The following is a 13,193-nucleotide window of genomic DNA, read 5'->3' as shown; positions in this document are numbered from 1 at the left end:
CATTCAATGTGAATTTCTGTCTTTCAGAAGCATTCCTTGCTCCCTAGGAACTCCATATGTTCAACAAATGTGAGTAAAAGCTTGCTGCAAGCAACAAGCCCGTGTGATAGCAGAAAAGCATTCCTTACTAACCCAAGTGCATAAGAAAACGCACAGTGTCCCTTATGCATTCAGCTATGACAGCCTGTAGGTGAAAGACAACAAGTGTCACCTTGGACAAACTGTGCGGTGGGATGGGACACAAAGAAGTGAGACAAACAAGCGTGACCCGTCCCACAGTGAAGTTTGACCAACATGTTTGACCACTGTGAGCCCTTAACAACTTGCCCCACTTTCCACGCTGCTTGACACCGTGCACTTTATACTGACGTCAAATGTTCATTAACACTTGCTAACATATAATAATTAACTCACTAATAATTTAACTTGCTTTCATTATCACCATGTACATAATTGACTTGCACTACTCACTTCATCCGCTCTGATTATCATCACAGTCATGCTTTCACTCCTCAAGACATTACGCCATCTTTTTCGCTTCACTTCCCTCACGCCGGTTATTTGTTCAAGGCCGCATTCGCACGAGACACATAACGGCTTTGCCTTGAAAGAAATGCTCACTGTGAATGATTTGTAGGAGACGCCACCATTTGCCAAGTTTGTCATGCAAGGTGACGTGGTTGTTGTGGGTGCCAGAAGGTTGCTCGTGGAAGATGCTCTAAAGAAAATAAATTAAGGTGACATTTCATACACAATACTGCGCTGTGAAAGCAAAAAACACAACTTAGCAAGACTAGTAATGAAGTGTGCATGCACACTCACAAAGTTTCTTGCACATTAAAATAAGGAAAGTACATAAGTGCTTACTGCCCACACATCACTGCCTTCAACTTGTTTAATTTTGCACATTTGAAAATGCTGTGGTCCACAAATGAACGATTCACGAAGGAGGCACAATGACATCACTGGAATGAACAGTGAAATACTACAATGGTTCAGCAGACACGTTTAACCCTTTCAGACGCCACCTATGAAGAACTCTCCGTAAGTGCGTCAAATCGACACAATGTTATTTCAAGGCACTCGATACTACATTGCAACAAAAATAATGTGGCAATACCTTAATTTATGTGTGTTATAGTAATAATTCCTAATTAGTTTTTAATTAAATATTTATTTAATGTGAAGCCATTCATGCTCTGTTTTTGCATAAATAGAATGAAATCTCAGGCTAGAAATATAGTGCAAACTCGTTTTCAGTTATCTACATCTTAAGAAAAGAAAAATTATACTTTTCTCGTGGGTCGTGGGATGCGGCACGCAGAGTGACTCGTCGAATATGGTAGTGCCCTTCAGCAAAGTGATCATATGCAACAGTACACTGCAAAATGAAGTTAAATGAAGACAAATTTATTATGCAGGAGGTTCGATTCATCGAAAGTTCAATATATTTTGCTCTTTGATAGCGCCTAGTCAATACAAATCGGAAAAACAAGTGGTGTACACAATTGTGTACATAGCGTCTCAAAGGGTTAAACTTCGCAAAGAAGACAACATGTTAGAAACATAGAACACGCACATACACAATGTTTTTAACATGTTGTCTTCTTTCCGCAATTTAAACATGTCTGCTGAATCTATGAACCAACTAGCCGAACCCCAATATGTTTTACATCAGTAAATACAACGGCACTATTTCTGCCGCAAGCTTGAGGAGCGCGAAAGAAAGCTATACTCTCCACACGGCTTGCTCATAACAAAAGGTGTTTGACAGGCACCCAGACGTGCCTGTCCTCGGAGTGCCCACATCCCAGGAGGTTGCTCCGGGCGATTACCAACCAAGAAGCCCCACCCACAGGCACTGATGTCCCTCCCACAGGGAATTTGCATCCAATAATGCTCACTCACTTCCAGGACGTCGAGAAGTGTTTCAGACAGTTGACTTTCTCAAACAGGCAGACGTGTGTGTCACTAGTTTTAGGCAGAACGTCGTCCCAGTAAATTTCGCCGGGGATTCTGACATCGCTGCTAAGCCAAACAGTCAAGCCTCATTTTAACAAAGTTGCGCTGGGACCATTAATTAGTTTATTATAGCTGACATTCGTGGTGACAGTATATACAAAAATTGGCCCTAAAAAAATCAGCAACTCGTTTCGAGCAAGTATCCTAGGTACAAGAACGCGTTACTTTACGCTTCAAAGCCACAGTAAACGAGGTGCGTTTTTTGCAATGGACGACCACAACTTCTTGAAATAATTAAACAAGTGTGGTTGTGAATTGAGATTTATTTTGCCTTTTTATGCTACCTTTTCAGCCTCGCAAAGCAAATATTCCTTTGTTACAGGTGATATCACAGCAGCTCTCACCATTTTTGGTTTCTTTATAAAAAGAATAAACGTCACTGAAATGAAGCTCAACTGTAGCAATGATGACGATCCTTTGACTCGTAATATGCGTCGTATTTACATTAGCCGAGAAAAAGTACTTACTGTTCAAGCTAGCACGACTGTCTTTCCCAGGCAAGCGTCTGTGGGCGGAGCTTCCATTTCTTAGGTTGTAACCGTGTGACATTCCTCCCTTTTAGCACTCTGCTCAGCTCTTGTGGTTGTGGGAGAGTGAGCAAACATACGCACAGTTGCTGCTAAGGAAGGCAGTTGCTGCCTTGATGCCCCCATGGGCTTCACATCACACAAGCTTACGATGAATCCTTACTACCTAAGTGGCCAAATAAATACGAACCTGGACGTGAAGAGCTTTCCATGGCTAGTGGATGCTCTCCCAGCCACACCAGAATTCATGAGTGGTGCCCCGTTTGACACAGGAGTCATCAACGGGTGTGGAAATGTGTCCCTCGTCATCTCGGGTGATGGCTCGTAAGGCCCAGATGCTGAGGGCAGCTCCAGTGGCATTTTCATGGAGGTGGCTTCGGCTGCCCGTGCAGCAGGAGATGAATGCAGCGTTGAATAAGGTGGAGGGGGCCCGTCTTCTTCCTCTTGGCCATTCTTGTTCTCCCTGGCCACACGGCTAAGCAGTATTCAACGACATGAACTTGGCACCAGCACATGTTACATACCAATTTGTATTATTACTTTACAACCATAATTAATGAGAACTAACAGGCAATAAAGCCAAGGAAAGTATAGGGGATGGTATTGAATTTTTTTATCAGAAATTTTCGTTGTTTGGTGTTTTCTTGAGATTAGCCTGATTGAATCTCTTTATTGAAAAGTTATATGAATATTAGCTTTAGCAAGCTTGGTAAATAAGTGTGTGTAGAACGTAATGCCGAATTGCTGCCGCTCTGCCACAAGCCTTTTTTGAGATAAAGGCCTGCAAAATACACGAAAAAACATTTCCTGGCCCGATTTTCAGATTTTTTAAATAAAAACATCTACACTACACATAAAAAACAAAAATAACTGAATACAAGAAAAAACAGGCATATATGAAATGCATTTCTTAGCAAACCTTTGGCACTTTAAGCGTCTCTTTCTTTCTTTTTTTCTACCTACCTACCTACCTACCTACCTACCTACCTACCTACCTACCTACCACCCACCCACCCACCCACCCACCCACCTACCTACCTACCTAGCTAGCTAGCTATCTATCTAGCCGCCTACGTATGGGTGCTGTCATGATCGCCTCCTTAACTCGGTGTAGACCAAAATTGGCATGGGAGGGTAAGAGGATTTGATGAATATGACTGTCGAGTCATGACATGAATAATGTGAAAATCCTGTGGCGTACGTCGTCAAACACTTTCCTCCAGACACATGTGGCACATACCCGTTTACCACGGGCCACTGTGTACGGGTATGCGACACAGGTGATTGACAGTTTACGCAGGAACGGCGAGAACAGACATTGGTAATTTAAATGCGAGAGCGTTAAGAAAAACCAACATCGGCAGTGTTGACCCGACGAATGAAAAGAATAAAAATTAGAATCCCAGCAGAAATCGAACCCGAGCATTCTGCGTGGCAATCAGGTACTCTACCACAAAGTCACGCCAGGTCTATAAGCTGGTTTAGAAAAACAACCTATGCAGGCGTAATGTCGGTTCAACGTCTATTGTGGTGGTGGTGCTGGCTATCTAATTTTACCAGAAAGCAATAAACACTACATATGTAGTCCTAAGATACAGGCGTCATATCAGGTTAACGTCTGTGCTTGCAGTGTTAGCTCCGCTTTTATAGCAGTGTAGTAAACATTACATTTATATTCCTATAATTTAGGAAGCTATATTGAAGTATTGCTCGGCCCCGGAGGAATACATTAACGAAAGTTAGGTATGATATTCACATGATTTCACCATAAAATGCACTTAGTTTCTATAATACTGACGTATGTACCCTAACGTGAGGGCTGACGTTACGTTGCACCATAAGCTACCCTTTAAACGCCAGTGTTGTCGACGTGCCTGGTGAACCCACGATGTGCACACATATGCTGCACTTACAAAAACACGTCGATCCCCCTCGAAACGCTTGGCCCAAAGCCATTAAATACAGCATAGAAATACTCGCTGACTGCTTCGCATGAATCTGATTCCCACAACACGTGGGATCTGCCGAATTTTTAAGTTGAAGAAATTTCAGCTACCTATAAGTTAATATATTTTGTGTAATTCATAATCGAAGTTGGCCAAGACAGCAGAGCAGGCAAGCACGCCACTCCACCTCTTCATCACTATTGATACCTGGTACTTAGAAAAAATTTTTGGCAGCAAAACCAAATGTGCATCTCTTCTTTCCACTCATCAAGCAACAATATATAAAATTTTGAAATAAGTTTACAATGTCGATCGGCCATCCTTTGTTCGATCTTACGTGGAATCACCCTACAGGGAAGCAACAAAAATTTACATTATACTGCCATCACTAATGCAAGCACAGGAATTGCTGTGCTGTTCAAGACTCTTTTTTTTGGCTGCAAAGTGATTGATCAATTGTCTACAATGCAACAAATCTCAACTACCTGGAGGAAATCTTAGCCATCCTGTAGTTTGGCCGGCCTGCTGTGGGCGAGTAACGGATCTTGAAGAGCCTGGAGTCAGTTCTGTAAGACATGGCGAAAAATTTCGACAACTTGCATACTACGGAAACCAATGAGTATTTACAAGGTGGAGGATATACTTATATCCTACAGTTAAAGCAAGACTGCACAAAACGGTGCATTCTGTCTCGTGCAAACAATGCAATACTCACTCCACTTTTGTGTACTTGATGTCCTTCTTCTCTTCCTCGGTAAGTGTCACAGGATCAATCAAGTGATACCTACACATGGGATATTGAGAGTGGTGAATGACAAATGAAACCTATCACTCATAGTAAATACATCTAGGATCACTCAGAATTATGAGTGATTCAAGCTATCTCAGTACATTTCGAGGCTGTCTAACGAGGCTATGTAATGATGATACCTGCATGTAAGGTGTTCCCTCTCCCATGCCATGAAACAATTGGTGGCCAGTCATGTGAATGCTTGAAATCATGTTATGTTGATGCGTAGTCCCCGCAGAAAAAAGATTAGCACAAGTAACCATTCCAGCCAATGGTCCCTCGTGCTAATTTTTTTTTTTTGCAGTGGCCTTACACTTGTAGTATAACTCATAAAGCTGCTTTCAAGTATCTATATTTATTCCCAAAATATTCATAGTTCAGGTCATTGAAAAATACATGAAAGTGAGAGCATTACACTGATGTTTACACTACGCCTGTCAATCGTATAAAGTGTTATACGCTCCCGACACTGCATCTGTCAAGCACTGCTTGAATATCTATGTTGGTGCCTTTGCTAAAGAAGGATTTATGATAAGCACAGTGAATGGACTTACGCAATATGCTTTTTCACATCTTCAGGAATGGACCTTTTGACATCCGGTGACTTGGAACGAGAGTGATGCCTGTGAAAAAAAATAAAATAACCATGGCGAAAATCTTAGAAGAATAGAAAGTCTTGTTGGCAGGAATGAGGACACTACACCTGAAACAATGACACAAGACCCCACGATGCTTGTTTATGGATAAGACTATTGTGCACTAATGCATGCTTTGTACAGGTACAGGACGTTACAGGTGCGTGTGCTGGAATCTCGCATATTTTATAAAATGGGTTTCAATTATGCTAAGTCATGGTATGATGCGAGTAAAGAAGACAGAAAAGATAAACATATGGAAGCAAAATAATATTCTGATTACCTCCTGTGCTTTTTCCTTTGAGCATACTGGGCCTCTGACTCTGTTTCCATGCCTGACTGCATGTACCTGAGGACAAAGCAGACACAGTACTATATTTATTCGAATCTAGGTCGATATTTCTGTTTCAAGTACCCATACACCAGCCTCTAGGGTGGGCTTAGGTTCGAGGATTAAAAAAAGATGTGCCTGTTCCCGATCGAAAATGAGAAAAATATGCCACACTGGTAACATTGCCTAGAAAAGACAGTATCGTGGCAGCTAGTGGCCACGCCAGCAGCAAAGGAGCGCTGTTATTATTACCACCAGCGCAATGTCCATGGAGATGTATTCGCTGATCGCTCACGCCGTCGCGGCTCGTCATATGCCTGCTGGCTCAAAGTGTTCCCCGAGACTTAAGGCGTGGCCGACACCACGCTCTAGCACAAAATATATTTCGCATTTTCGGTTACAGATGTCGGCCAGCCAATGATTATAACTTCGGCGCGAGTGTGACGATGGCCGGGAACATGATAGCAGCCACGGAAGAACGTGTGAATGGGACTTAGTGCCAACAATACTATTGCACTAAGTATCTTCGACAATCTGTTAGCCAGACTGTGGCACAGCTTACGTTGTAAACCTACTGCACGCTTCTGGTAGGCGACCCCCCAAATAAACCATGCAGCCATTTCTGCCTTGTGCAGAGCAGCTAAACATGACACCCGCCATGATGCCCGCGCACTATCAGAAGTGAGTGGCTCACGTACTAAGAAACTTCACTGCACAGACACTCACATGGTAAGTGCGTGCATGTCAGTGTTCCGGCAGAGCCTGGCGCAGTGATGGCATGAGTAGGCAACACGCTGGATACAAATTGCACGGGGTGCGGCTGCAGGTGTCGCATTTCGGAGGAGTGACAACAGTTTCCGCTCAGTACAGACCACATTGCAGTCGCACACACAGGGGAAAGTGGGATGTGTCACCTGGCACGTGTAGCCTTTCTTTTCTTGTTCTACATTTGAGGCAACATTTTCTTCCTCTGGCTTCGAACTTTAGGGAGTCAGTTTAGAATCGGAGCTAGCTTAGATTCGAGTAAATATGGTATTTACTTCATATTGTAAGCAGCCTCACTTTCATTCTTTTGCCGCTTATTAGTATTAGTGGCAAGCATCGCCTTGAGCATATTTTAATATAATTGAACCCCTTTATAACAGACCGTTACGTATAGGAGATACCAGTGGGCCTACATCGAAATATGGGTTAATCAGAAAACGGGAACTTGGTACCGCGCTTATAAAAGACACTTCATATAAGAGACAGGAAATGTCTCTTCTAAAGGGGCTTAAATATGGTTTAAAGTTACAGCATCTTGCGACGTTTTGCCGCTTCCGCAAGTATTAACCCTTTCACTCCCAATCCCGAGATAACTCGGGTGACGACACACACGTGAGCTCTTCCAATCCCGAGTAGTATTCTTTTTGCCTCGTTAAAAATCAGTCCCTGCCGCTCGCGAGACAACTCTTGTAAAAAAAGAATCCCACCGTCTATGGAGAAAACATATTAACAAATACAACTTGTAGCGAAATTTTGGGCGACAGAGGGAGTGCATGCTTTCACATCGCCACTCTTGGGCACTGTCTCAGCAGCACAGCCAGAGCAAGTCAGCATGCAAGCACTATGTGACAGAAAAAGAAGTTCAGCAGCTTTTTATGACTCCAAATAAAAGGGATAATTAGTGAATAATTATATTATTTTTAGAGCTGTGCGAATAGCAAAATTTTGGGTGCGAAGCAAATTCGAATATTGAAGTGTGAGTGTGAATAGAATCGAATATTTCTCGAATATTTCTAAAATATTTTTCGAATACTTCGAAATTGCAAAAAAAAAAAGTTAGCGAGGATTCCTAAGCATATTCTTATGAGATAGCAACATGAAAGTGTTTCTTTTTGCTAGGTTGATGAAGGACTGGCGGGGTGGTGTTTCAGAGTTGTCTTATCAAGAATGAGGCAATGTAGAGGCCAAATTGTATCTATGTACATAATTTGGTGCAACCAAAGTGTTGCCGACAACACTTTACACGTGACAGGCAAAGATGCCATTTCCTCAGCCTCTCCTCCTCTTTCAGCTTCTGTGGAAGCCCAACTGATTTGGCAGACAAGGGTGTGCTCCCTTCAAGTCCGGAGTTCCAAATCTGCCTCGTAGACGTCGATATATAAGAACATTCGGAAATTTGGGAAGCTAAAAAGATTTGGCTTCCAATTTTTCGGACTTCCTGCCAAAATTTCAGGTCCAAAACAACATTAATTGAGCCCCCACCTATGCCACATCTTTCATCTCCATGTTGGAACCAGCGTTTCCTTGAGTTAATACATTTGCGACTGTTTTCTTGAATTAACACATCACACCCCCGCATTGCGACCATAGCAATGTGGGGGTGTGATGAGGTGAAGCATATTGAAAATCTCCGGATCACTTCTAATCGGACGTTGACTGCGTCTTGGCTAAATTCGACCGTTACGGAGCTTGAAAGGCAGCTTTGCCACAATGCAAGGGTGTGATGAGGTGAAGCATATTGAAAATCTAGGGATCACTTCCAATCGGACGTTGACTGTCTCTTGGCAAAGTATGACCTTAACGGAGCTTGAGAGGCAGCTTTGACGCAATACGAGAGTGTAATCAGGTGAAGCATATTAAAAATCTGAAGGGGTCGCTTTTAATCGGACGTTGACTGTATTTGTTTTTGGGAAGTTCCAATAGTTCGAATAGTAAAATTCCAGTGCGAATCGAATCGAATAGCAAACACTATTCGAAAAAATTCGAAATTTCGAATTTTGCACACCCCTAATTATTTCGTTAATTAGTGAATTACCTTTTATTTTCTTGTAATTGTTCATTTGCTTGTAATGAGTCCCACTTTTTATTGTAACATAATCCCCAATAAGAATGTTTACATGTCCTGAAGAGCATCCTACTGCATTGCTAACAGAAAATTTCCACATAACATGCACAAAGAAAAATAAAAACAGCATGGAGTGTGAAGCAGTGTCAGAAAAAAACCCGGCAGTGAAAGGTAAATGCATTACGATGATAAGGGGCAAAGTAGAAAAAAAAAGTATGATTTTTAAGTTGCTTTACTCATATAATAGCAGCAGTGTTGACGTATGTTGGCCACCAAGGTAACTGAGGGTAACGAAATGCGTAAGTGGACATAGCGTAGATGCTCTGTGGAGGAGGGCCAACGGGCATGCACTCCCCCGCCCTTCAGAGAATACTGCCGGAGGCTGCTGCCCTGTGCTTCTCCAGACTTCAGTTATCTGACTGCTCTCATCTGAACACTGTGACAATGGGGCATCACATCATGGCCATCATGATCAGTGCAAGTTGCCAGATGATGCACGTGTGGAGTCCTGTTCGAGCACACTCCTCCATGTCCCCAAATGTTGAATTCATAAGTCGTAGCATGTCAGTTGCAACCACCACAGTGAAGGGCTCATTTCTTATGATCTGAGGCACACATTTCAAGCTGGTGCTGACACTTTACTTAATTATGCTAGCATTAATTATATGCTACATTGCAGCATTTAGGGTTTCATCTCACGACTATGAAATACAAGCCTACCTATTAAAGGTTAAAAGTTACAAACAAAAACTTGCTGTCAGTGGTCCTTCAGGCAATAATAGCAGGAGCAAAGAACTCCAGGAAAAGATGTTCTCTTCACCCTTTTAAAAATTTCCATATATTTCTGTGTACCACATTATTATACTTTACACTTCATGCAGCTCGCAATACCAGAAAAAGGGTCATTTTAGCGCTCAGTTTTTTCATTTTCATCAATGACAAACACATAAAGAAACAATCATGTACAAGGATTCACGAGGTACATTAACGGCTCTGCACTTAAAATTATAGTGTTCTCCTCTACTTGACAATACTTTAAGCAGGTTGGTTTTGAGCTGCTAAGGTAGGCATATCCATTCCTGTTGGGCCTCAAGCACAAGCTTGCAATAAGTGGCACTTGTCATAAATGCAAATTTCACACTTAAAGTGAGGAGCAGTGGTAGGGCAATTGAACAATGCAATGCAGCCTAAGATATAGGCCTGATTTGGTAAACAAAGATGGCTCACGCCATAAGTGCTACACTTTGTGTCAAATTCAACAGCTCTATGGCATCACAGGGCCAATCATACATTATCAGCCCACCCCTCCCACGACAGGTTCTTGTGATGTGGGGCACGCACAAGTTACCCAAGACATCAGGTAGCATGTACTAATAGACAAAAGTTTTAAAAAAGATCTTTAAAGGTATGCTTGTTTCCAAGACTTAGTATAACCACTATGGCACTGAAATTTATGTTTACTATAGCAAGAGCTGATGCAGAATAAGACGCAAAAGACAACTGCTAGAGTTTCACCTAAAAAAAGACGAGTCACAAGCAGTTATGCTACTTTCATTAAAGGTCTAACATTTGTTCCTTACATCTTTAACCTGTGTCTGCCACTAGCAAACCTCAATTTCAACAGAAACCAATTAGCCCAACTTAGTACTACATATATTCAGTTAGCGAAATATTTCAGCCTATTCCAATCTTTGCCTAGCCCATATGTCTGCATCTTTACTTGAGTGCATGTGATAAACAGAGTAACATATATATATATTTTTTGATGCCACTCACCCACTTTTCCTTCCCGACAGATCCCGCACAACGGCACTCTGGGGCTGTTTGAGAGCTTGCTGCTGTTTCTGGACTTCTTTCCACTGAGCTTCAGAATCAATCAGTTCATATGACCTGCAAGCATTGAAACCCAAGGTTGTCAACGATGAAACTTCACTTTTGATTGCAAAATGATTCAGACTGCAAATGACTCTGACTTAACATAAAGAATTAACAACAAAAACTTGGAAGACGCTTGAGCTTTGCCTTCAAGAGTAGAACGCGATAGCGTAATCGGGCCCCGTGCACATTGCCTTCTCAATTGCTAGCCTGGCTTCGGTTCTCAGTGCATGCCACAACGGTGCCAGAAGGAAATGAACATCTGTGTGCGTAACATTGGCCATTTCAAACTATCCTAGAATGCATACTGCAAGTACAGTTGCGCATTGCCAACTACGCAGCTGCTCACTTTGTTGATGCTTTTGCTGATTAAGATCATTAAATATGTCTCAGCGCTTTGCAATGGGTGGGCCTTTAAATCACCCACTCGTTGTGAAATTCCCATGTTTTGACGTCTGGCATGATTCTATGCTTCTGCCATGCAATATTGCATGTGTTAGGGAGACTCCTCCCATTACATGGCATTCATATGTGTGGTTGTGGTAAGCCTTGAAACATTTCCCGTGCACACGGACATTGCACTTCTTCCTCTCCATGACGTCTTTCACACTAAGCACGTGTTTGCCCGGAGAAAGCGGTTGGCATTTCACGTGCACTTCTTCCTCTCCATGATGTCTTTCACACAAAGCACGTGTTTACCCAGAGAAAGCGGTCGGCACGTGGAAGCATGAAAAGCAAGCAATGTCTAGGCTTGCACACGTTGAGAATGAGGCCTCCTTGAGGTGCTGTAGGTGGCGCTAGTCATCAGCTAAAGAAATAGCAATGTTAGAGTGCATCAAAGAAGCATCCTATATGTAGGACACTGGGCACATATCGGTTAATATAAAGTTGCACTTTAAAGGGACACTAAAGAGAAACACTGAATTGGTTTAGATTGATAAAGTGTGCTCGGAGAACTCTTGTGTAGTTTATTTCACCACCGTAGGTTTATTATTAGGGGAGAAAACCAAGTTCAAAGTTTCATTTTTAAATTTCGCGCCGAACTTTGTAATTCGTGATGTAAAAGACTTCAAAGAGCATTAAACGTATTTTGGCGCCACAGGCTCGACGAAATTTCCACAAACTCATTATGTCAAGTCTCTGGCCCCCTCAGAGGACAGTGTACTTCGATTTAACCGATTAGGAACTACGTAGGCCCAAGCAGGCGCCGTCAAAAAGATGTGACGTCACGGCAAATGGTGCGGGAATACCAAGGTGGCGTCGCCACCTGTATTTTCTTTCGCTTAGTAAGCGTCTTCGCACAGAAAACGTGGTGTTTTTGGTATCGTGGAAGACTACTTTACTAATGCGAGAAAAATCGTTTAGCTCATTAGAGTCCCTTTAAATCAGCAGAAGTGGCAGACAAGCACCGCGACATACGACAGTGCCTCACTGTCAGCAGCATTTTGTCTTGGGCAAGGGGGAACAGCTGTGGTGGGGCTTGAGGGGCCAGTGTTAGGTGCTCCTTTGGCACTCCCTCGTTCATGCCCATGCCGCAATGCTAAAAATTCACACAATCCCTTCTTATGCATTCCCCAAAGCCAACCTCTTTTTCTTCTCAGTCAATTGTATTGATCAGTTTGATTGATTACTGAATATTACCTTTATTACATGCCATGGAGCACTTGAAACAAGCTACCAGCAGTACAGTGCACTAGAAAGTACCCTATAACCAGCAGCGTTTTTTGAACAGCCGACGTCAGCCGATGAATCGCTGCCGTATGGCGTTCACGAACCTCTGCGAATAGCGCATTTTGCCGTTGAGGCAACTTGCACAACAGAAGCTGCGCCGGTACTGTGCATGACATTGTGGCTTCATCGGGATGCATGCATGAGTGCTGTTTTGTCTGGGTTGTAGTCCTTGGTCCGTGGCTGTGAGTTTTGTGACCCAAATATCAAGCTGCACATGTTTTGACGTGCTGGTGATAGACACCATCATACCCAAGACCCCGGTGCAGTTTGGCGCAATTTGCATGAATTTTATCAGTATATTTGGCGCAGGTGTGAAATCCTTGCACATGCTGTGCTCTCACCGCTTACTTCGCGTTGAGACAGCAGACAGCATGAAAACCGGTTTGGCCACATTCCTTTACACCAATGTTTTGTAGAGTTACACGAGATTGGACCCAACAGAGTTACTTGCTAGCCTTACTTTCAGTTTGTTGCTATTGCATTCATTGCTTCGTCCCTGGGGCAAA

The 13,193-nt window shown here is 42.8% G+C and overlaps 1 protein-coding gene across 1 annotated transcript in view; it reads right to left on the bottom strand.

Annotated features, from left to right (window-relative positions):
- Positions 1-13,193, bottom strand: part of LOC119388270 (band 4.1-like protein 4) — a 166,064-nt gene that overhangs the window by 6,768 nt on the left and 146,103 nt on the right. The window contains exons 18-24 of the mRNA XM_037655949.2: positions 10,858-10,971; positions 6,204-6,269; positions 5,840-5,908; positions 5,211-5,279; positions 4,981-5,061; positions 2,740-3,024; positions 622-718 (exon numbers count right to left, since the gene is read on the bottom strand). Of these exons, the coding sequence (XP_037511877.1) occupies positions 622-718; positions 2,740-3,024; positions 4,981-5,061; positions 5,211-5,279; positions 5,840-5,908; positions 6,204-6,269; positions 10,858-10,971 (781 nt within the window). The remainder of the gene's footprint in view (positions 1-621; positions 719-2,739; positions 3,025-4,980; positions 5,062-5,210; positions 5,280-5,839; positions 5,909-6,203; positions 6,270-10,857; positions 10,972-13,193) is intronic.

Source organism: Rhipicephalus sanguineus, chromosome 3 (genome assembly GCF_013339695.2).
Source record: "Rhipicephalus sanguineus isolate Rsan-2018 chromosome 3, BIME_Rsan_1.4, whole genome shotgun sequence".
Classification (NCBI taxonomy): domain Eukaryota; kingdom Metazoa; phylum Arthropoda; class Arachnida; order Ixodida; family Ixodidae; genus Rhipicephalus; species Rhipicephalus sanguineus.
Note: the sequence above shows the minus strand (reverse complement) of the source record. Positions and strands in the feature narration are given on the sequence as shown.